Source organism: Nicotiana attenuata, unplaced genomic scaffold, assembly GCF_001879085.1.
Source record: "Nicotiana attenuata strain UT unplaced genomic scaffold, NIATTr2, whole genome shotgun sequence".
Taxonomy (NCBI): domain Eukaryota; kingdom Viridiplantae; phylum Streptophyta; class Magnoliopsida; order Solanales; family Solanaceae; genus Nicotiana; species Nicotiana attenuata.
In genome coordinates, this window is record NW_017670278.1 from 325,091 (window position 1) to 349,290 (window position 24,200).

The 24,200-nt window shown below is 39.0% G+C and overlaps 1 protein-coding gene across 1 annotated transcript; it reads left to right on the top strand.

Moving 5' to 3' along the window:
- The first annotated feature begins 11,106 nt into the window (after positions 1–11,106).
- On the top strand, positions 11,107–22,360 carry LOC109237150. The gene is made up of 9 exons (XM_019403410.1): positions 11,107–11,461; positions 11,804–12,154; positions 12,238–12,453; positions 14,838–15,484; positions 16,430–16,526; positions 16,615–16,668; positions 16,761–16,861; positions 20,051–20,259; positions 21,514–22,360. Exons 1-9 carry the CDS (start codon positions 11,252–11,254, stop codon positions 22,149–22,151), a joined length of 2,523 nt encoding a protein of 840 aa, XP_019258955.1. The 5' UTR covers positions 11,107–11,251; the 3' UTR covers positions 22,152–22,360.
- Positions 22,361–24,200: the final 1,840 nt, after the last annotated feature.

Consider the following 24,200-nt stretch of genomic DNA (forward strand, 5'->3'; position numbering starts at 1 on the left):
TGAAATACGAAAATTGTTTACCCTAAAAACGGATAACAATTGAATTTATAATGTGGTTTTAAGGACACGTGATTAACTTGGCACAAACTGTGAGAAAATGTAAATGGATACTGAAATTAATTGGAAATATAAATAAAGCAGCATCGGGTTTGGACCGCAGGGAACCGTAGCATGGGGGGACGTCTAATCCTTTTGCCGCCGCAAGGCTGGCTAATCGTACGCAGCAGGCTCGAATACCCCTGGTTCTGGAAGGCACAAATGAAATGTATAGCTTTGATCCTTGAGCTAGGTTTCCCTCAAATCAAGTGATTATTTTGCGAGAAAGTATGAGCAAAGTAACAGGAATATTGAGAGCCTAAGAGAAAGAGAATATATTGCTTTATGTAACGTGATTATGATCATCTTTACAAATGGTTAGGCCCCCTTTATATAGTAGGGGAATCCTATTCTTGGTACAATCCTAAATACAGTAAGAAATCACATGATTGGCTAATTAATCGGCCTCTTCTTGATACATGTTGGGATTTACGCCGTGATCCTTGCCCGATTGTAGATATTTCATCTTTCCATTGTTTGAACAGTAAGCTTTCCTCGATCTCCATCTTATTCGGTCCCAATCTTGGTCGATCTCCATCTTGGTCGATCTCAGTCTCGGTCTCGGTCGGTCTCGATCTTATTCGGTCTCGATCTTAATCAATCTCGGGGTTCCGAGCTTGGCAATCTAACTTCGTATCACGGTCCATCATGACATGGGATCGAATCTTGGTCTGTCACCCCCGATCTCGATTAATCATAAAAAGGTCGAGCCCGATTTTGACCGTATACAGATAGTCCCCTCGTTTTTTGGAAAGTAATGACAAGAAATGATTTGAGCCATAGAACTTCACTTGATATATCATGACATAAGCATCAAGACGTAAGCAACAAAGGTAACCAAAACACCTCGTCGGTACGGTTCCCTAGGCATTTAATTCGGCCATTACCGGCTTTGAACCGTCAATGAGAAATTATAAATACCCTCCTTCTTTACTTTTCAAACTTTACTTTCAAATCTTCTTCACTCTAATCTTCAAAACCCTTAGCCTTCCTCAAAGCTTTGTATTCTCAGATCCCTGAGTTTCTTCACGCGTTTCATCACCAATACCAAACGCTCCTTTACAGTCCCATTCTTCTTCACTCATAAAAGTAGAAATGTCTAAGACTTCAAAAACCGTTCCATAATAGGAGATTGCTTCATCATCACGATCCGTCGTTGAGGAATCGGTGGCGGAGCCATGCCCTAAAGAGTTTTTTCTCGGGGTTGTGTCCTCGATTTTGATTTCAAGGTTGAAAAGACTTCCTCGGTATCGGGCCGATGCGAGCCGGTATCGAGGTATATATATTCGATAACCAAAAAACTCCTCTTCTAGGTTAAAAAAGATTGCAACTAGGCTAAAAGGCATGTGGTGGTGGCTGCTCCAGAAGAATCAATCACCACCCACGTAGAAGGGTTCTTAAGTGTTTACACTTACCCCTTCACGTTGGGTCCCTTGGATCCGATCATCATAGATTTCTACAAGAAATACAAGGGGACCCTCGGTCATATTCATCCCTCTTTCTGGAGGATAGTGATACTACTTCATTTCTTCGCAAGCAAAGTCGATGGGCTTCCCTTCACCCTCGACCACCTCATATACCTATATAGCCCCCGAATCTATCAAGGAGGACTAATAAAGCTTCAACGTCGAGCCACCAGGGCACCTTTCTCGAGCATAGATGAGGACAAAGACCGGGGCTATATGTGCCGATTTGTTCGAGTGAAGACCTCGGACTTGATCCCACCCGAGATTATGCCATTTCCTGAGAAATGGAATAAACGTAAGTTTAGTTCCATCCTTAACTTCTATTTATTGTCTTTATTTTTTTCATCCTTTCTTATCAGTGTTTTACTTGATGCAGCTGTTGCATGGATGCCGGGTGCGGTTCCCTAACTTGAGGACTGGGTTAGGAGCCTAATATCACAGTCGATGCATGTTGAGCATGCATGGCGCGATTTGACGAAGGGTCGATGGAAGGCTAGTATTCATGGTAAACTTTTCTTCCTGACTTGATGATTTGACCATTGTTCAAATATTTTCTCGTGTTTACTCATTTCTTTTCTTTTGTAGGTGTCGAGAAAGATGTGATGATGAGACCCCCATCTGATGATGAAGAAGTCCAACCATCTGTTCCGAAGCCAGAGAAAAAGAGAAAAAGGGCTTCGAATTCCACTGACTCCGACGGGTAGAAACCAAAAAAGAAAGCAGCCCCCTAAACCCAAAGAGAAAATTATCCCTTTATCTATGGAGTCAGTCCAACGGCTGAGGGATGAGGCCAAGGAAGAAGAAGTAATAGAAGACTCTGAGCCTGTAGTCCGTGTGCGAGCTGGCACGAGATTCGAGGGACTACTGAGCCGATGGGAGTTGAAACTGCTCTGCCTCGAACTGATGAGTTTGAGGGGGTAACATCGGCCGAAGTCCCCGGTCCAAAAAGAGCCAAAGAAGCTTCATCTCAAAGTGGGAAGGCCATCGAGGAGGCGGTCGATGCTGGTGTTGAAACCATGCTCGAGGGTTCCCGAGATGAAGGTGGTGCCCCAAAAGATTTACTTGGGGTGATAGATATCTTCCTTCATTCACTGAGTCGATGATCAAGGATGCTCAGACGGCAGAGACTTGCCATGACGAAGGGGTCTATAGTGTAGAAGACCCTTTCCGTGGCTATTTTGTTGGAGTGGAAAATGTCACCGGTCTGGGTGACTTGGATATATCGAAGAAGAGCTCGAGCTAGGCTTCCTCGAGCCTTAAACTAACTACTCAGTTTCCAACTCAAAGTGTTGATCCCGGGCATAAGCGATCAATCGTTATCTCGGTCCCGAAGGATGCTCGAGTCCTTTCTGCCCCCACAGGGGTTGCTAGCTACCTTTGGTGTTTTGTAACCAAAGAGGACCAATCTAAGATAGACAAAGTGGATATGCCTTGCCTGTTCAATGAAGCTCAACAGGCGCTGAATCAGTTACCCTTAGATACCTTTGATAATTTCAAGTTCTGTACTTATGCTTCTTTATATAATTTCCTTTTCCGTGTTTTGAAGGCTTCGGTGCTTCATCATGAGGCCTTCCTCCAATCCCGAGAGGAGATAAGCTGGTATGAGGCCGAAATCCGAGGGCTCACTGGGAAAAAAGATGCCTTCAAACTTCTTAGCGAGCAAAGAGAAGTGGAGGTTAAGAGCGTTTGAGAAGATTTAGAGGTGGCCCAAAAAAACCATGACGATCTGGTCGAGCAGATAAATAGAATCTTTGAAGTTACTGAAGACGAATTGGGTACTGTGACTAACGATCTGAACGTGTAGGTCCAACAAAAGATTGACATAATCAGGCAGCTCCATGAAGAGTTTAGAGACTGTAAAGACTGAGGCCGAAGAATGGAAAAAGAACATGGATCGCTTAGCCTCATAATTGGAGACTGCTCGGGCCCAGCTGGCCTCGACTGAAGTTTAGCTCTGAAATATAAAGGAAAAAACCTTGGTGCAAGGCAAGAAAATCGAGGAGCTCCAGTCTCAGCTGGGTTCTACAATTTTTGATTAAGAGAAGTTGGTCACAGAGTTAGAAGTGGCCAAATCGGAGGTCAAAGCAACCAAAGCCAATGCTGATGTAGTGGTGGCTATCTACCAGACTGACACCGAAGGCAGGTTCGAGCAAAGGAGGTTTCCGAGGCCGTTCAGATTCGAGCATAGAGGATTGCGAAGTACACCAAGTGTTAAACTCGAAAGGAGATCCTTGAGGAAATCCATGCTCCGGGATTTGATCTTTCAACCGAGATCGAGATCGTTAAGAAGCTTGAAGCTGATGCTGAGAAATTAGCTTATCCAAATGATGATGAAGAATTCGAAAGCTTGAGCGAATTCAAAAGTGTAGAAGACCCCGATGACGGAGACGCCACTCCCGGAGATGACCAGGCCACTTACGATTTTAGTTAGTTTTTGTATTTTTGTGGAGGCCGCTTTGGCCTTTTGCAAAGAACTTCCATCGGGCCGTGTTGCCCTTGTAAAAAGGTTTTGATGAATATATAAAACTTTTTCCCTTCCATGGCTTCTGACTCTGTTATCTTTTTGTACGGGTCAAAGCGCCTTAGCATAAAATTATGATGTTGTTTTTGAAGGTCCAAAGTTTGAGATGGTAAGGACCTATAATAAGTACCGCCTCTGATTGATGGACCCCGAATAATCATTTGAACTTGAGTTAGAGTAGCTCTTAGTCTTAAAAATCGAGTGAGGATTTGCTTGAACTCAAAGTGAAGGTATCCCTTAGGCTTTATGATCGAGTAAGGACTTGCTCGAACTTGAGATAAGGTAGCCCTTGGGCTTGATAGGTAGTCCCCGAGTGAGAATTTTGTCGAACTCAGCTTAAGGTAGCCCTTGAGCTTTGTAGTCGAGTGAGGACTTGCTCAAACTTGAAGTAAAGGTAGACCTTAGGCTTTATGATCGAGTGAGGACTTGTTCGAACTCGAGATAAGATAGCCCTTCAGCTTGATAGATAGTCCCCAGGTGAGAATTTGCTTGAACTCGGGTTAAGGTAGCCCTTGAGCATTGTAGTCGAGTGAGGACTTGCTCGAACTCAAAGTAAAAGTAGCCCTTAGGCTTTATGATCTAGTGAGGATTTGCTCGAACTCGAGATAAGGTAGCCCTTGGGCTTTGTAGTCGAGCGAAGACTTGCTCAAACTCGAAGTAAAAGTAGCCCTTAGGCTTTATGATCGAGTGAGGATTTGCTCGAACTCGAGATAAGGTAGCCCTTAGGCTTTGTAGTCGAGTGAGAACTTTCTCAAACTAGAAGTAAAAGTATCCCCTAGGCTTTATAGTCGAGTGACGACTTACTCAAACTCGAGATAAGGTGGCCCTTGGGATTGATAGATAGTCCCCGATTGAGAATTTCCTCGAACTCGGGTTAAGATAGACCTTGGGCTTTATAATTGAGTGAGGACTTGCTTTAATTCAAGATAAGGTGTCCCTTGGGCTCGATGGGTAGTCCCCGAGTAAGAATTTTCTTTAACTCGGGTGAAGCTAGCCCTTCAGCTTTGTAGTCGGGTGAGAATGATTTCTCGAACTCGATGTACAAGTAGCCCTTAGGCCTTTGTATTTTTGCTTTCTTTTGTGTTTTTAAGGCCATTTTGTTACGGGTTTTGGACGTCTCCGAACCGTGCTAAATTGGTCGTAGCCTTTTGGTTCGGGTGTAGCCCAGTGAGCTTGCTTCCCTGAGTTATCCAGGCGTGCCAAGATAACAGTCCCCGAGTGGGAATGGTCGTGACTTTGAAAATTCGAGGGTTGCCTAAAAGGTCTTATGCCCTCGACGCTCAATAGTTCAATATGTTCGAGTTTTATTTTTCGGACGGCAGTCCCTGAGTGTAGGGGTGAATATCCGAACTCTGGATATGATCGACCCTTAAGCTCGTACCATAATAGATTGAAAGCATGGAATTGTAAAGTAGAAGAACTTTTTCTAAGGCATGAGATAATAGCAAGGAAAAATGCTTCTCTTTATTCTTGAGAAAAATGATTACACATGCGTACATGTTTTGAGCCAAGGCTAGAAAAACCTATGTGGGCACGGTTCGTTGACCTTTTGGCCCTATCAAGACCCCGTTATTATGAAGTAGTTTCCTCGCAAAAAAGTTGACATCAAAAGGCAATGCCACCCAGTATTCGAGGTTTATTGTAGGGAACCTCAAATATTGTTAAATGATGTCTTTGACACCGTTTTGAGGTCGGCCTTTGATTCTAAATTAGAACGATCCACTGTTTCCTCGTTAAAAACCTTACTGAAAAACCCTGGGACGAAAATGATTCAAGGGAAAATGAGTGCAGTGCGTGCTTTAAGAACTAATGCTTCGTGTCGCTCCTTGTTGATAACCTGTAAGTGTTAGTCAAAAAATAGAAAGAATTGAAATAGGGTCATACCTTTATTTGGATTTCGGATATTTAATGTGACCTTCCTCAAGACCCCGTGAACTTTGACCTCGATCATTTGTCCTCTCATTCCGTGGAGAATTTTGCCCAGATCCGTTGTCTCTACGGTCCCCATTATACAGTTGATATCGATCTCTTATTGACCTTGGTTCTCGTTAAACATTTCTCTTGATTCTATCCATGAGCTTGTTATGAAAAACGGACCAAAAATGAGCCCCAAGTCCATCATCCTCGACCCTGATCTTCCATTGATACCGATTATGTACATCGGCCCAAGTGACAGCTAGGTATTCGATCAGATTCTGCTTCAATTGCTATGAAGCTACTGAACTTCTAACATTAAGGCCTTGAGTGAAAGCTTGAACAGCCCAATTGTTGGTGAACGGTGGAAAATCCATTCATTCCATTTGGAATCGAGATACCTAAGCATCTCGTTGTCCTTCTGCCTTACTTGAAAGGTCCGACTTTTTTGTTGCGACCTTAATGGCCCCGATGTGTTCCTTTACAAAGGAATCTGCAAGCATAGCAAATGAGTCAATAGAATTAGGCGGTAGATTATGATACCATATCATAACACCCTTCGATAAAGTCTCCCCGAATTTTTTCAACAAGACGGATTCGATCTCGTCATCTTCCAAGTCATTTCCTTTGATAGCACACGTGTAGGAGGTGACGTGTTCGTTTTGATTAGTCGTCCCATTATATTTAGGAATCTCAGGCATACAGAACTTCATGGGGGTCGGCTTCGGAGCTGCACTCAGGGGGAAAGGTTTTTGTATAAACTTTTTGGAATCTGGACCTTTCAATATTGGTGGAGTCCTTTGGATCTGGTCGACCCTGGAATTATAGGTTTCTACCTTCTTGTCGTTTTCCTCGACCTTCTTTCCCCTGTCTCGATTTGCTTTGCCAGTTCTTCGAGCATCTTAATGATAGGTGGGTTGGTCTCCGATTCATTCTCGTTCGGCGTCTTCTAAGTCGATTCGACCCAGTGTATGATTTCCTAGAATTTCTCGGGTTCGACCCTGCTCGATGTATGATTCTGATTTTGGAGCTGAGCTATTGCTGCCTGTTGTCTTGCAACATTTCGAAGATTATCTGCAGGATGATCCCGCCATCTTCACCGCCATGTGCATTCTGAGTAGCTGATAGGGTACCCCCACGACAAATCATTCTGGATCGGCGACAAAATTTCCATTGATGGCCATATGCGAACTGATGTCGATTGGATCGACATCCGGAATTCCATCGAGGCCAGCAGGGGGTACAACGTTTCCTGGTGCAATGTTCTCATTCTCGCCGTGGTGGCTGAGATTAGGGGTGTTGATAGTTCGGTTTGGGTCGGTTTTTCCCTTAAACAAAGACAACCAAGTAAGTCTGTTTTTTAAATATTGGAACCAAACAAACCAATTAAGTCGGTTTTTTATCGATTCGGTTTTTGTTAGTTTTTCGGTTATTTATCTATTTTTTAAATATTAGACATACACTACCAAACACATATTGAAGCGACTACATTTTCAGCGTAACACTATCAAATCAATTGCCATTTTGAGAAATCTATCATTTACCAAGATATATTGATGATAATTGAATTAAATAGTGATGAATAATTTAAGTACTCAACTAAAGATCGATTGTTTTTATCACGAAATAAATTCTTGTACTTGCAAAAGAAAACTACCAATCAAACTAGAATGTAAAGACAAAGAATTAAATTATTATAATAGCAAAGAACTAGACTAACAATACAAATGACTAATATGTACGATAAAATTTTAGAAACTTTATATAAAAATACATATATGCAGGTGTAATAATAATAATTTTAAATAGCTACTTTTATACTCGGTCTGGTTCGGTTTTTTTCGGTTATTTTTTTACTAAAACCAAAACCAAACAACATTTGATCAGTTTTTAAATTTCGAAACCAAAACCAAACCAAAACTAAAAAGTATCGGATTTTTTGGTCGGTTTTGTTCAGTTTTCGGTTTGGTTCGGTTTTTGGGGTTTTTATGAACACCCCTAGCTGAGATCATTGTCAATGTGTTGAGGTGCTGACTGAGAGTTTGATATTTTTTAATCCTGTAATCATACACTTCAAAGAACAAGCGTAAAATAGTATGTGTATCAAAAATTTGTACCAGGCTATCACTATTATCCTTAGCCCCATGGTGGGCGCCAAACTGCTTACCCTAAAAACGGATAACAATTAATTTATACTGTGGTTTTAAGGACACGTGATTCACTTGGCAGAAATTGTGAGAAAACATAAATGGATACTGAAATTAATTGCAAATATAAATAAAGTAAACCAAATGAAATGTATAGCTTTGACCCTTGAGCTAGGTTACCCTCGAATCAAGTGAATATTTTGCCAGAAAGTATGAACAAAGTGACATGAATATTGATAGCTTAAGAGAAAAAGATTATACTGCTTTATGCAACGTTATTATGATCATCTTTACAAATGGTTAGGCCCACTTATATAGTAGGGGAATCCTATTCTTGGTACAATCCTAAATACAGTAAGAAATTCCATGATTAGCTAATTAATCGGCCTATTCTTGATACTTGCCGGGATTTAAGTCGTGCTCCTCGCCCGATTGCGGAAATTTTGTCTTTTCGTTATTCGACCCAGTAAGCTTCCCTCGACCTCCATCTTATTCTGTCCTGATCTTGGTCGGTCTCGATCTTAATCGGTCTTAGGGTCCCGAGCATGGCAATCTAACTTCTTATCACGGTCGTGTATGACATGGGGTCGAATCTTGGCCTGTCACCCCCAGTCTCGGTTAATCATAAAATGGATGAGCTCGATTTTAACCGTATACAAAAATCATACATGTAATAGATACTAAATCTTGTCGCAAAAGAAGACTGTTGCTCCTCCATAAGAGGAATCTGAAAACATAACCAACAAAACGAACACAGAAGAGAGAGAGAGAGAGAGAGAGAGAGAGAGAGAGAGAGAGAGAGAGAGAGAGAGAGAGAGAGAGAAATCGAGAAACACTCACGAAAGGCGCGTTTTAATTGAGAACGGCAAAGCATCTTCATATTAGTTGTGCAAAGAACAAACCAAAGTGGATATAAAATCAAGAGAAATTTTCAGAAACCACTATGTTGTAGTGATTATTAGCTTGCTATAGCTACCATTTACTAAATTGCTTTCTATAGCTATATTTTTAGTTGTTATAGACTGTATTCGATGTATTTTTGCTATTGTATTCATGAATATAGTAGAAAAATTCAGCGAAAAACAGGGGAGTCCAACTAAGCAGAGAAGGTATTCAACAGTGTTCGCGAGCTATATTCGTTAATACAATAATGGAATTTGGCAAAAAAGGTCTTCAGCTGTTTAAAAATGATAAGTGAATCAATTAACGCGATAAACTCCTAATATAACTCAACAAACTCAATTATGACACACAAAAATTGTATTTTCAGTTATAGAAAAGATTCTCAACCGAAAAATACCCAAAAAATAGAGTAATCTTCAGAGATCCAATCCATCCTTTCTTTTCTTAGTGGTATCTTTACTAAAATATTTTTTAATGGCATCTTTACAAATAGATTTATATATTGAAATTATATAATTACATTGAATGATACATAAAAACACATTGAATACATGAAGTATAGTAGGTTATCTATAGTGCAAAAATATATGAATACATACTGCAGATACATTTTGAATACATTTGAAAAAATAAATTTTATTAACTAAAAAAACCATATGAAACATTCATGGAATTCAGCGAGACAGTGAATACAATGAAATACATGGAATTCAGTGAGATACATTGAAATACAATGAATAAAAAAGACAGTGAATACAATGAAATACATGGAATACAGCGAGATACGTTGAAATACAATGGAAATAAAGTAACACACTCTTCAAGTTCCTCAGCCCCAAATCCGTCCCCAACCTAGTGATATCCAGTCCACCGCCATGTGGGGCGTCGCAGCCTGATAAATGAAGACAGTTGTTGAAGAAGCACCAATTTAAAGGATCAAACGGAAACTAGAGACAATATTTTTTCAGATCTCACAAGGCAAACATGAACAATCAATGCAAAATCTAAGAAACATTTAGAATGCGTAACATAATTGTTTGAACGAAATCGCCGGCCGGAGGAGGGGGTTGGGGTGACACAACAAGGAAGGGGAAAGTGGTCGCCGACCGGATTTGTTGTTGGCGGAACACAGCCCCTGCTAGGGTTTCTAAAAACATGGGAGGAAAAAAAAGGGAAAAAAAGAGAAGAAAGAGGAAAGAGAAAGGAGGAGAGAGGGAAGAGAGAGGGAGAGAGTAAAACAATACACAGTGTATTAAATGGCTTAAAGGTATAAAGTGACCATAAATTGATATTTGGTATAAAAATTAAAAGGTAGCTATAGGAGATAATTTTTTAAAAGGGTATTTATTATAATAAATAAGGTATCTACCTTTACTATAGGAGGTCACATTTCCTAAAAATCAATATGTGGTGCAAAATTGGGCTGTCACATGAGAATTTGTAAAAATAGCACGGCCTAGCCAGTTTTCGGACTGGTCATTCAAAAATAGCCAGCGTTTACCAAGTCAATAAAAAGTAGCCACTATTTTGCTGCAACAGAGACTGGTCCGGCATAATATACTAGAGCTCGGTGCACCTATGTATGAACTTCTAGCATATTATGCTGGAACTACAACACTCGGAAAGTTCCAGCATGATATACTGGAGATTCGAGCACTTGTGTATGAACTTCCAGCATATTATACTGGGCCGATATACTTTGCTGGAACTCCAGTATATTATGATGGAGTTCTAGTGTACTTATGCTTGAACTCCATCATATTATGCTGGAGTTCCAGCATACTTATCCTGGAACTCCAGTATAATATGCTGGAGTTCAAGTATACTTATGCTGGAACTCCAGCATAATATATTGGCAGATTTTCCGGGTTTTAACAATGTTTTCGTTCAAATGTATCTTTATATTAAAAATGGCGAAATTAAGCTTACTTTTGAAACTGAGCTATTTTTGAACGACCACCCATAAATTTGACAATTTTTGAATTTATCCGTGAAAATTTTAGTAATTTCCTGTCCATTCCTATAAATAACCCGAGTCCACCCTCCCCTTAATGGCCCATTTAGGCTAAGACCAGTAAAGGAACTTCAGGGAGTTTGGTGGAGGGAGAAAAATCTCTTTACAATATCGTCACTCTGGTTTATTTCCATTATCATTAGAGAAGAGTATAGTGAACTCTAACTAAAAACTCTAATTCTGTTGACATATGCCAAACATGGCCTTACCAATCCCAGCACAGCTCTTGCTCAAGCCACCCAATAATCGAGTCTTGCAAACCCCTGCAGGAGTTATAAGTGTCACAATTAGAACAAGAAAAGCTAATAATTCATTGTTTTCCAACTTCCATAGGTTGTATTCAGGTCTCACGGCGGCCTGCAGTGATGGAGGGGGTGAAGTTTATGTTAACCCTTACCAGGTGAAGTTTCTTTACCCCCTATTTCTCCTACTGTATTTTAGTTTCTTATTGCTTTTATTCTCTACTCTGTCATGCTATGAGTTTTCAAACTCATTTGTGAATGTTATGTAGATCATATTTCTCTCTTATAGGGAAATCGGTTTACAAAACACAACTTTAACCTCCAGTTCTTAATCCTAGAGATAAATAAAATAAACTTGTTTGCTTAATGCCTACTTAATCGTTGAGAGTACTCCCATTTTTAGTGGTGATCTTTCTTTCACTAACTCTTTCAGAGCTTATCTGCATCAAGTTTTTTTGCTTAGGTGTACATGATGATGATTCTTCCTGTTTCATTTGCAGGATGTTGATAAGTTAAAGGATAGCTCATCTAACACAGCTGATGGTTACATTGCCTTGTTTGTTCGGATGCTTGGTTTGGACCATGACCCTCTAGATAGAGAACAGGCAGTCGTTGCTCTCTGGAAGTATTCACTTGGAGGGAAGAAGTGTGTTGATATGTTAATGCAGTTCCGGGGTTCTGTTAATCTGACTGTGAACCTTCTAAGGTCTGAGTCTGATGCTGCTTGTGAAGCAGCTGCTGGTCTTTTGAGGATGATATCCTCAGTGAATATGTACAGAGAGCTTGTGGCAGATAGTGGTGCAATAGAAGAGATAAACGGCCTCTTGAGACGTTCTTCCCTCTCCCCAAATGTGCAAAATCTACCTCATTTTTTCTGTCCTCATGTCTTTTTGTCACAAGCATTTGAGGCACAAGCTTGAATTTATTTCTGCAGGTGAAGGAGCAAAGCTTATGTACATTATGGAATTTATCCGTGGATGAGAAACTCAGAAACAAAATTGCCAATCCTGATCTCCTGCCTTTACTGATAAAGTTCCTGGAGGATGAAGAAGTGAAAGTGAAGGAGGCAGCTGGAAGGGTTTTGGCTAATTTAGCATTGACTGTTTCTAATCACAAGAATATGGTTGAAGCAGGTGTCATCCCAAAACTGGTAAGACACTAAGACCGGTTGATTCGTGTTCTTACACTTTCTTTGGGTAGGTATCAATTGGTCTTGAATATATTTATGAGTGTTTAAGAATTGTGAAAATTTTACATCAGTTAATCAACTACACCTCAATCCTATACTAGCCGGGATCAGCTGTACGAATCCTTTGAATCCATTCAGCTCTATTCAGGTCCGTTTTGTTCTGGTAGGAAAAACAGGAACAAAAAGGTTTTGTTTTTAATTCAAATTAGTTCATTAAAACTAATATAGCCTGTTTGTCCAAGTTTCTAAAGTTAGCTTATTTTGAAAAGTGTTTTTCTCAAAAGTGTTTTTGGTGAGAAGCAGTTTGTGTTTGGCTAATTAATTCGAAATGCTCTTTTGAGCATCAATTAGGTTTGACCAAGCTTTTAAAAGTGCTTCTATGTGTATCCTTCTCAAAAGTCCTTTTATAAGTGCTTTTGGGAAGAAGCTACTTTCTTTTGCTTCTCAAAAACTGCTTTTGCTTCTACTCAAAAACACTTTTTCTCTTTCTAAGAGCTTGGCCAAACACCTTAACTTTGGAAAAAGGTACTTTTGGCCAAAAAAGGCACATTTGGCGAAACAGGCTATAAAGGTTCTCTATATCTCATATTTATCACTATACAGATATTTGAGTGTCTAACCAAAAACAGGACTGGTAAATCCTTGCTTCTGCTGTGTTATGTTCTTAACTAAGTCTACATTTATTAGGAGCGATTGTAAGTCCTTTGACATAGCTTTCCTGTAATTTTAAGTTTATGCCGTCTCCTTTTACCACCTTCAACTTACATAATTACCACCTTCATCCATCATTATGAGTCGATATTTCAGAAGAATTGTACAGCGAATTTGGAAGTTTCAAACTAAAATAAAGCAGACTAGGAGACTGGTAGAAAAAGGAAAAGCAGATGAAAGGTTCCATAAAGCAAAGAAGGACTCAGTCACTGATGAAAGCTTTGAATTGCTACCTGGGGACATATTGGTGAGACGCATTACTGATATGGGAGTTCTAAGAACCAATTAAATAGGGTTTCTGGCCCAATTCTTTCAGGTTCATGTGGGAACCTTTTTTATGATTAACCGTGTTAGAACTTGCTTTAAAAGATGGTGGTGGTCGGTGGATGATGATAGAATGCTATTCTGATCTGGGCATCACCAGTTATACCTTCAAGTGAGTAGTTACTGTGAGCTCTAATTGCACAGCAATATGTTGACCCCAAAATTATCTTTCTTCTTCATCGTAAAGGCTGATTCAGTAATTGCTCAAACAGTGTTCTCAAACTTGTAAGCCCACTTTTTCCTTGTTGCTCGCATGCCAATCCCATCCTACGTGAGGAAAACCTTTGTATGCCTTATTTCCCTTTTTATGCCTGTGCCCCTAACAACTTTTTACCTCAAACTGTCTCATAGGAAGGTGGTCTTGACACAGTTAGTAATGTATTCCTACTAAAGTGGTAGTTGATCTAGGTCATGTTTTTCCTTTTTGGAAGCCATGCCCCCTAAAAAAGCTGTCCACCTGTCACTATCCGAGGACCTATTGGGACATTCTGCAAAAAGCTAGAATCAAAGACCTACAAGAGTTGTCGTGTTCAGAAGATATTTTATATTTACTTCAACTCAATTTCACAAAAAAGAGAACCTATCCGGTGACATTCCCCTCTGTATTCGTCTTGGACACGTCAATTTTTCTTATTACCTTCTGGAACTCCAGGATTTTCCATCTACCATTAAGAAAAAGAGATCTAGAATATAATTTGCTGGTTCTTGAACAAGGATAGGGAAGAAAGAACCTAATAGAACTTAATAGATACAGAAAAGATGGTGGGAGGTAGTATGGTATCCCGTTGAATTAGTTGAGGTGCGCGAAAGCTGGCCCGAACGCCACGGTTATAAAAAATAGATACAGAAAAGATCTAAAATATAATTAGTTGGTTCTTGAACAAGGATAGGGAGGGAAACCAAATTGATGCATAGTAGAAATTGAAAGAAATAGAGGTCATGGTTCATGATATACATGTAATTCTACAAACCATGTAAAAGATCAGTCAAGTTGACAATGTAATTCATTAGTAAGGCATTCATGAAGAGATTGTTATACGTAGTTGGATTAACCAAGAATGTCTAACGCTTCTTAGTCTCATCTTCTGATTATAACATGTAGGTGATTTGATCTATAAAAACATTGTTAATTTGTTGAATCTGTTGCAACTTTACTGCAATGTCCTCCAGAAAAGAAGTTAGTTTTTATCATTTTTATTATTGTTTGTGGCATTTTTAGGGCTGGATATTTTAATTCATTTTCGGTGGTTAATGTCTTTGATGCCGCAAAACTGAAGCTCAGAGAATTTCATTACCTTGGAGCTGTGCAGGCAATGCTCTTGAAAACTGAGGTGGAGGGATCTAAGGTCATTAGAAAAGAAGCGAGGAATGCGTTGCTGGAACTTGCTAAAGATGAGTACAGCAAGATTCTTATCATGGAGGAAGGTCTTCTTCTGGTGCCTTTAGTTGGTGCAGTTGCCTACAAGTCCTTCAGGCCAGCTCTGTATTCATGGCCTTCTTTGCCCGATGGTACGAAAATTGACCAGAACCCAAAAACTTCAAGATACGGCGCCTCTGAATTACTTCTTGGATTAAATATTGAGGATGAGAATGCAAACATTGAGGAAGCAAAGATAAAGGCAATTGTAGGACGCACTCAACAGCAATTTCTTGCACGTATTGGGGCAATAGAAATTGAAGAAGATAATATATCCAGTGGTGAACTTTCATCAAATACAAGGTTTACTCTTTTGCCGTGGATGGATGGCGTGGCTCGCTTAGTTTTAATTCTTGGACTTGAAGATGAGTCAGCTATTGCTAGAGCTGCAGAGGCCATTGCAGATGTATCTGTTAATGAGCAAATGCGGGTTTCGTTTAAAGAAGCAGGTGCTATAAATCCTCTTGTTCGGCTAATTAACCATCCTAGTGACACTGTTAAATTAGCTGTTATTCGGGCTCTGGAGAGGCTATCTATCAGGTAGTTATCATATTTACTTTAACATGTTATACTCTTCCAGGTAGTTAAGACACATTAATGACTTATCTAATTATGTCCTATGTGATTATGGCTCTGTGGTAAAGGTTCATTGATTTACTTTCAGCAGTGAGCAGTGAATGTTCTCTCCTTTATGTAATATTGATGTTAGGGGCGTAATCATCTGATAATTGCACTTTAGAAAAGGTGAATTCTTCCTCCATTATGTGCTTACTTTGAAGCAAATATGATTCATGGCTCTGGCATTGGACTAAGCTCTTAAAAGGATCTCGCTGTAAAGCAACTTGTTCAATTAACAATTCTTGTGCTTCTATTAGATTTGCTGTCATTTGCTAAATTTGTCTGGTAATTCTTTTGTTTCCATGGTGGTGAGGCATAAGTGACTTGTTGCAGCTAAATATTTCAATCTGTACGACTCCCTTTAATGTCTAAAAATCTTCTGCTTAGCACCTAGCAGAAAAAGTTCACTTTCCTTCTTTGGACCTTAATGTTAAGGGCCTAGTGATCGGGTCCATGCATTTTGGAGAGAGCAAAATTGTTCTGCCATAATGTGATTTTTTTTCTCTGTTGCTTTGATAGTAAAGCAGAACTCTTTAAAAAGTGTTTCTTCGAAGCCAGACCAACATTTGTTAGAAAGATTATTTAGAATTATGATGCTGCTGACACACAGGCTTTTAGTAACTTTGTCGTAGTACTTTTCAGCTTGTCACAACTTTCATTCTCTCATTCTTGCAGTTAAGTGTAACTCTTCCATATTGTATTAGATGGTTTAAAGTTCACACTATAACTTGAAAGAGTTTGGAACAGTATTCATTATGCACTTTGTGTTCCTGTTTTTTACTCTCTTTGGTTTAAGAATAAGTTCATCTATCCTGTTCAACGTGCACCTATGGCTAATTATATTGTTTCATGTCTTTCTGGATGAAGTAATGACGTATGCCAAAGAATGGAAGCAGAAAATGTTTTGCATTCTTTGATTTACTTGCTCAGTAACTCTGAGATCTCTAAGAGCTTGACAAATATGGTAATGCAATTTATTTTGTATTCTACTAGAATGTTGATTAGTCATATTCTTGTTCCACAGAAGTAAAACGATATTGTTTCCTATGCAGATATTGGATATTCTTACTCGGATCCTAGATCCTAGCAAAGAAATGAAATCAAAGGTCTGGAGCTATCACTCTTTAGTTCTTTGAGGGAGCTCAAATTCGTTCTACAACCTCTATGAGTGACTCTTTTCTTTCTGGGTTATCTTCAGTTTTATTATGGACCAGTTAATGGGTCGACAAAGGAATGGGGTGCAGCAAGAAATGCAGGGTTAACTGGAAATGAAGATGAGAAAGTTGCATCAACAACCAGGTTTCATGTTTGTTTCCATGTTTTGTACTCCTCCCCTCCCTTTTGTATCTATGTGTTCCATGCCGATCTTGAATTGTTTAGTTCATGAATACCTGCTTCACACGATATCAGTCTTGCAGAGCTTTTTAATGAGCCTACAATTATTTATTTGGGAGATCTGAGTCTTAATTATAACAACAATCACTTGCTACATTAACAGGCTCTTGATTTTAGATATCTGATACCGAAGAGTGGGAGCGAGGGAATGGTGAGGCTGATTGAGCTGGGCAGGAAGGGAGACTAAACATTAAGAAACTCACAAGACAGCCAGTTAGGTTTGGTGAGGGGTGGGTTTGGAAGAGGGTAACAGGGTGTCTAATATCCTTACACACTCTGTTTTCACCTTAAGGGATATGGATCACTTTCTCTACTAGTCCAATACTTGAGAATTGAGTCTTTTCCTGGTGGAATCTGCATCTAAAGTCACCAATTTGTAACTTGTTAGAATATCAAGTAAATACGTGTCTAGATTTATACATATCTAGACAATGTACAAGAGGTGATCCTTATATAAGAGTTTTAGGCTGTGTATAATATGTTTGGTAATCAATCTTTATGATAATGAGGTAAGTAAATATTATATAATTAAATAGAGAATATCCTAAGGTATCCTTTAGAACATTTATAAGATTTTCCTTATTCAAGTATGATGAATCTGGACATGTATTGACTTGATATTCCAACTGGTTCCCTCAAAATCAGAGTGGGGGAAACTAACTTGAGTACATAAAATGTTGACGCAAAAATCCATTATGATAGTGCACAATCACTAAAAAGAAAAGCAGTACCAGAAAGTCGCTGGTAACTGCACAAATAGTACTTCTTGTTCTACACACAAAAAAGATTCTCAATGACTGCAAAGAGATATGGTGTATCAGTTTGACATGAATTGGTAGAGCTAGATGTTCAAAGATCAAAAGAGTTTGCCAGTCGTGTAAAAAGTTGCAGTTCCAGTCGCCGGAGAAATGAACGGTGCTTGGATGATCCTAGAGAGAGAAGAAACGCCTGATCAATCATCTACAGAGTAGGGTCACCAGTTGCTAGAAAGAGGAGCAGGGTTGGGCACCAAAATGAAAAAACATTGGCTCGGCAGGTAGCACACGTTGGTCGGTACCACCGCCGGGAGCAGAAGCTATTTGTGTTTTTACCAAGATCATAGTTGCTCCGTTACCATGTCAAAATAGAGCAAAAATACTTCTCATTGACCTGATTAACAATGTATTAAGAGGTGCTCTTTATATAGGAGTCTTAGCTATGATGGTAGTTAATCGTTCTTTATCCTTATAAGGTAAGTAAATATTCCTCTACAATTAAATAGAGAATATGCTACAGTAGCCTTTAGAATTTTCTATAAGATTTTCCTTACAAGTGTACTGAATCTTGACGTGTATAAATCTAGACACATATTCAGAGAGGTTTGTGCTTCAACCAATGACGCGCAAAGTGATTTCAATGAGAAGCGGTAAATCTCAAATTTGAGGAGTTAGATTAATATTGAAATTACTGTATATTGAATGTTGATATTAGTTATTCTAATAATAATAATTTTTTGTGCGCTTCACTTTAAAGAAGTGTGCTCTTCACTTCTCGCTTTCACTTTTAAAACACGGATAAGTCATGTGAAGGATCATCCCCACTAATTTTGAATAACAGATCCTGATAAAAAAATGTCAGAGTACCAAGAATATTTAGGTTATATGACATTTTTTTAAACATGTGACAGCAGTTCATCTTGGAGCTCATTTAGATTGTTTACACAGAAATTGGTCTTCATGAAGTAAGATTTGATAAGTGAGATTAGTTAACATAACTCACCACCAACAACAACATATCCAGTATAACCTCACACAGTGGGGTCTGGGGAGGATAGTGTGTACGCAGACCTTATCCTTACGTTGCTAAGATAGAGAGGTTGTTTCCAATAGACCCTCGGCTCTGAAAAGCATAAGCACCACATTAGTTAACATAACTCCAGTAATTGGAAAAAAGAGGTTCTTTCAACTGACCTGGATCCGAGGAGGGTTGAAAGGATAGAAGCTGAGCTGTTAAGTCTTTTTTCTTGCCTATAATCGACTTTGGTGCTACTTAGTCAAGTAATTTGGCACCTGACTGAAGTGTGCACAAAAGAATCTAGTTTTCACATATACGAGACTTAACAATAAGATATGCCCTAAGTTTATGTGGACTCGGTCTAGACAACTGCAGATGAAAGTGGGCTCTCTCTAATGAGAAAATTGATGCTGTGAGCTGCTAATGTTTAAGTCAGGATTCCTTTTGATTGCAAATGTGACCCGGTCTATATCTTTTTTAGATTCTCCCTAGGTTCTATATGTGTGGTCATGTGAAGCTTTAAATGGTAGTCCATTGCTCAAAGATGTTTCAGGAGTGTTCTTGATTTTGTCTGTCTGCGAAACCCAATTGTAACATCTCCAGCAGTGCTCAATGCATTTGATGATCCAGATAATGAGTTTTAGATTTTCTTAATGCTAGCACAGTGTTAAGTAACAAGGTAACCATCCCACATTTGATAGTTGTATGATTATCAAATCGTTTCCAAGGCTTACATGCTCTAAGATTGCAAACTTGGGCTTGAGTTTTAGGGTGGGCGAGGACGAAACTGTTAAGTTGGTTGGGGCACTAGTTGGAACTTGCATTATTGTGGTTTGAGTTGATGTTGATTTGTAACTCGCAATGTTTAATGGTGATGGTCATCATGTCGACATGCATTATTGGGATATCGGAGATTACGATTAAAACGATTGTGTAAACTTTATGCTCTTAGGTCCAAAGACTCATTCCTTCAATCCTTTTATTTTGACTAGACAAAGGGTAAAGGGTATATCTGGGGAAGTTCTGGTTCCTTCTCAATTTTGGTGGAAGTATTCTTCCAAATGATTTTGTTGACATGGTAAATGCATTATGTAATTAAAGTTGCATAATAACAACATCGTTCATGTTGCAATTATCTTTAGTTCATCAAAAAGACATTTATTTGTGCTGCAGACGAGCAGTTGATCATCTTCATCAGTTTTGAGATATTCGAATGTAGGACTGTATTAAGTGCTTCATACTAGTTGGTGTTACAGCAGATATAAGATGAATCAATTCACTATTTCATGGTGAATCAAACTCTGAGTTTCATTTTTGCAGCTTGGTAACTGCCAATGTGGTGGATCTCTTAGATTCTGCTGTTCTATCTCGCCTAGTTGATATCATGAGGACATCATCCCCAGATTTGCAGAGGAAATCTGCTTCAATCCTTGAGTTTGCCGCAGTTATTGAGCCATGCACAGAAAAGATCCTGTCGGTTGACCTAGAAAGTGGGCTGGATGGTGTTTTCCAGCAGAAAACTTTAAATGGTATGAGAGACTACTTGCCCTCAATCCTCATTTAGGCCCAGTCTGTCAGAAAGTGTGGCTTCACTTTTCCCTTTTTAGTAGGTTTCTTGATTCCTCTTTGAAGTACGTAGTAGTGTGTCACTGCTGCTGTTCAACATAACATGGTAATATGGAAGTCTTAGGAAATCTTCTGGAGAATATTTCAAGGAATGTCAATGTGCTTGTAAATTTCAAAAGTAGTGCCTTCCACTACTAAAGTAGGAGATTAGGGTGTTCTTTTCTGGCATTTAGGCCACAAATTATGCCCCAAGAACTTAAAATTAATAGTTTTCCTAGTTCACCTCAGGCATGTACTGGTTACATTTTTTGATTCAGTTGTGATCCACAACATTTTACCTTCCATTTACACCAAATTATTATCATTCACTTGCCAATTGCCTCTCTCTATCGCTCTCTCACTTTTTGGGTACAATTCTAGTTTCCACCTTTCAGTTTTTTCATTCGTCCTAGTTGTCTATGCTTCAAATACCCTGAGTATGCTTAGCAAATTCACCAATATTATTCATGTGTCTGAGCTTCTTTGGTGAAGAAATGTCCAAACTCCCAGAAGTGCTCAACCTGTACCAAGTTCTTGACAATAGTGGTGTGCCTTTTGTATTCATTGCTTTACTGTTATGTAGTATATATTTCTCTTCAGTTCTGTGGAAATGCTCATTTCTTAACCACCACAAGTTTATTTTAGTAACCGCGTAAACCTGTAGACTTACAGATGACTTGAGAGTTCTTACATATGTGACCAGTTCACTGTTTTCCTCAGGTCGGTACTGAGTAAATCATTCTTTAAGCGGAAACTAGAAGATAAATTTGGTAGTCAGTGATCTGCGTTTATCTAAGACGAAATTTTTGGCACAGGGTTTTCACATTCATGGGCTGCAGAGACTTGCTTGTGTCTTTTGATGTTGTCCTTTGATTTATGTAGTGTAGCCAGCATACCGGAGGCTGTTTCAAGTAGTTTCTAAAAGATGATTCTTCACAGTTTGACTTGTGAGTCATTTAATAGCTCGTTCTGGTGGAAAAAGATTCTAATCTATGTTACTTGGCTAAACGAAGAAAACATACAAGCACGGGGGATGATCTGATGATATTTAGTCAATTTTCTAACTTTGGTGGTGTGGGGATTCTATGCTAAATACTAGCCTCTATCAAGACTTGAGAATATTTGTCTTAAGTTCTATTGGAAATAAATAACTTGCTGGATTCATCTTGATATCGCAGATGCAGAATCTGAAATAGATCTGCAGAACCCAGAACTTCATGCGCTTGAGGTTGAAGAGGCTGGCCATGCGATATCTGCAGCATCCCGGCTACTTACAAGACTGCTGGACTTTGAGCAGTTCTGTTGTAAAGTAAATGCATCTCATTTCACAAAGTTACTGCGAAAGGTTCTCAAATCAGACATCCCTCTTTACCACAAAGACTGGGTTGCTGCCTGTCTTCTGAAGCTCCGCTATCTCTCTGGTCCATATTTTGACTATGATAATCCGATCAACTTAGAGGTAACTCTTTATGAGACGATCCCAAGGCTGGTAGAACAGATCAAGACTTCATATTCACCGGAAGTACAGGAGGCTGCTGTTGTAGAACTCAACAGAATAATCGCTGAAGAGGTGGTGAATTCCACCAGAGCCGTGGCTGCAGAGGGAGGGATATTTCCATTGGTGAAGCTGCTCAAAAATGAGAGTGAACGTGCTGTTGAAGCATCTCTAGCAATACTGTATAATTTGAGCATGGACAGTGAGAATCATGCTGCGATTATAGCTGCTGGAGCTGTGCCAATTTTGAGACGACTTGTACTAGCGCAAAGGTCACATTGGATGCGAGCTCTGAGATTGCTTAGGACATTACCTACATGATGAATTCAGCTAAATTCTTTTAGAGGATTACCAGTTGTAATATAAGAATTTTGAGTTCATCTTGTTAGTCATATAGCCCGCCCTTATACAAAACCCTCTATTTAGTCTTCAAGCTGATCTCTTCTGTGATGAGAGAATTTTGTGAATTGAGCCAGTAACAGATATTTAATGCTAACTGTGTGACCTTCAAAGAATTGGTTTAAGTTCTTTGTTTTTTTGTTTCTTTTGTTTGAAAACTAAATTGCTTTTCCAAAGCTGAACCAACAGGCACTAATTTCATCTTTGGCCATATTTCGTGCTTCAGAAACCAAAAAAAGAGATTATTATTCTTATAATCATTAATTAAATGAGACCCATACTTATTTTTCAAACTTATATAATTTATAAGTGGTTACAAGGTGAAAAAAGGTCCAAAATCATTATCTTCTAAAATCCATTAATTTCTTTTAGACGACATCCAGGGTGATTTACATAATTATTTATGGTTTCCTAAAATATTCCATATTATACAATTTTTAATTGAATAGCATGTTCTACAATCTTATCATATGGTAAAAGTATAAAATACTGTAGTTCCTTGTGAAATGTGAAAGTACAAGAGGGGGTGAATTGTAGCCTTTTTATATTTCTACTCGACTACTCTTCAGACCAAGTAGACTTAAACGGAGACAGTTCGAACAAGACTGTTAGTACTACGATTTAAACAAATACTAATCACAACAAACAGTAATGGTATATAATAAAATATGGGAGCAATAAAGTGAATGACACTAGGAATTTTATACTGGTTCGTAATCAATGTGGTATCCTAATCCGATCCCTTGGGTTGCAAGGAGGTTATCTTTTAGCTCTTCGTAAATTGGTTGAGTACAACTTGTGTGATTTTCAATGTTCACTATCAACGTTTACAAGGTTTGTTTTCACTCGCTCTCACCAACAACAAACAAGGGTTGGTTTTAACACGCTCACCAACAACACAAAAGGTTGGTTTTCACTCGCTCACCAATAACGAACAATGACACAACCTCTCAGGACACGCCGCCTCTCCAATATTTTCATTCTTCTCTCTTTTGTGGCCATCGTAAATATACTTAAAGTGAATTATAATGCTTGTTAAGAGTAGAATAAAGAATTTATAGTTGGGTAGAAAATTGTATAGAAAGCTGCATACATTTCTTCCTTCACCTCCGCTTTATAGCCTTTTCAACTTGTTCTAGCTATTTCATGACCCAAGGAAATTTGACCGTTGCTCCATTATTTGTTTCCATAATTTATCTTGGTAAATTCTTGAAAGCTCCTTTCCTTAAATTTATTTGTCCGTTGCTTGATTGGTCTTCTATTCAATGACTTCAAGAATATTTGTTTTCATATATTGCTTGGTCAATCTTCTCACACCACATATTGATCCTGGACATAAGATGAATTTTCCTTAATGTTGATGCTTTCATTTGGATATGGTAAATTGAGTGTATACGGTCAAAATCAAGAAACCCGATTTCGAAGTTTTAAATTGGGCTATGAATTCGAGTCCGGGCAATTTGAAATGGAGGTCGGACCCGGCTGAGGGACACATACCTCGAGGAAGTTGATAGAAGGCCTAGCACGACCTACATCGAGGGCAGCACAATCTCGAAGTCAATCAAGAAAGAGCGGGAATTTCTCAAGGACACGTGGACCAAGGCATAAATTAAATGATAAGATTTGTACGAAATGGTACAGGTTCGTACTATACACCTGTACCAATAGAATTTTTTACCACAATTAGGAATGTACCATATTGGGGTTTTCTCCTTCTATATAAAGGGGACCCCAATCATTTTGTGGGGGGGGGGGGGGAGGGGGGGGAGGAATCTCACATTATTCACTGCAATAGAACATTCTATTCTGCTCTCCTTGTTTAACGTGCTCAATAATTGTTCTTCAGCTTTATTATCTTTACTTTATTATTCATACTTTATTGTTCTTAGCTGACCTCGAGGTCCCTGGGATAACCAAGCTCGAGGCCCCTATTGCTCCAACAACACTGATTTGGTTCATCATTTCTTCTTA

Bases quoted from the DNA above. Each gene is read 5' to 3' on its own strand.
- LOC109237150 (XM_019403410.1), top strand. From the start codon at position 11,252: ATGCCAAACATGGCCTTACCAATCCCAGCACAGCTCTTGCTCAAGCCA. The intron at 15,485-16,429 runs GTAGTTATCATA...TTCTGGATGAAG, and splicing joins CTGGAGAGGCTATCTATCAG to TAATGACGTATGCCAAAGAA. The intron at 20,260-21,513 runs GTATGAGAGACT...TTGATATCGCAG, and splicing joins CCAGCAGAAAACTTTAAATG to ATGCAGAATCTGAAATAGAT.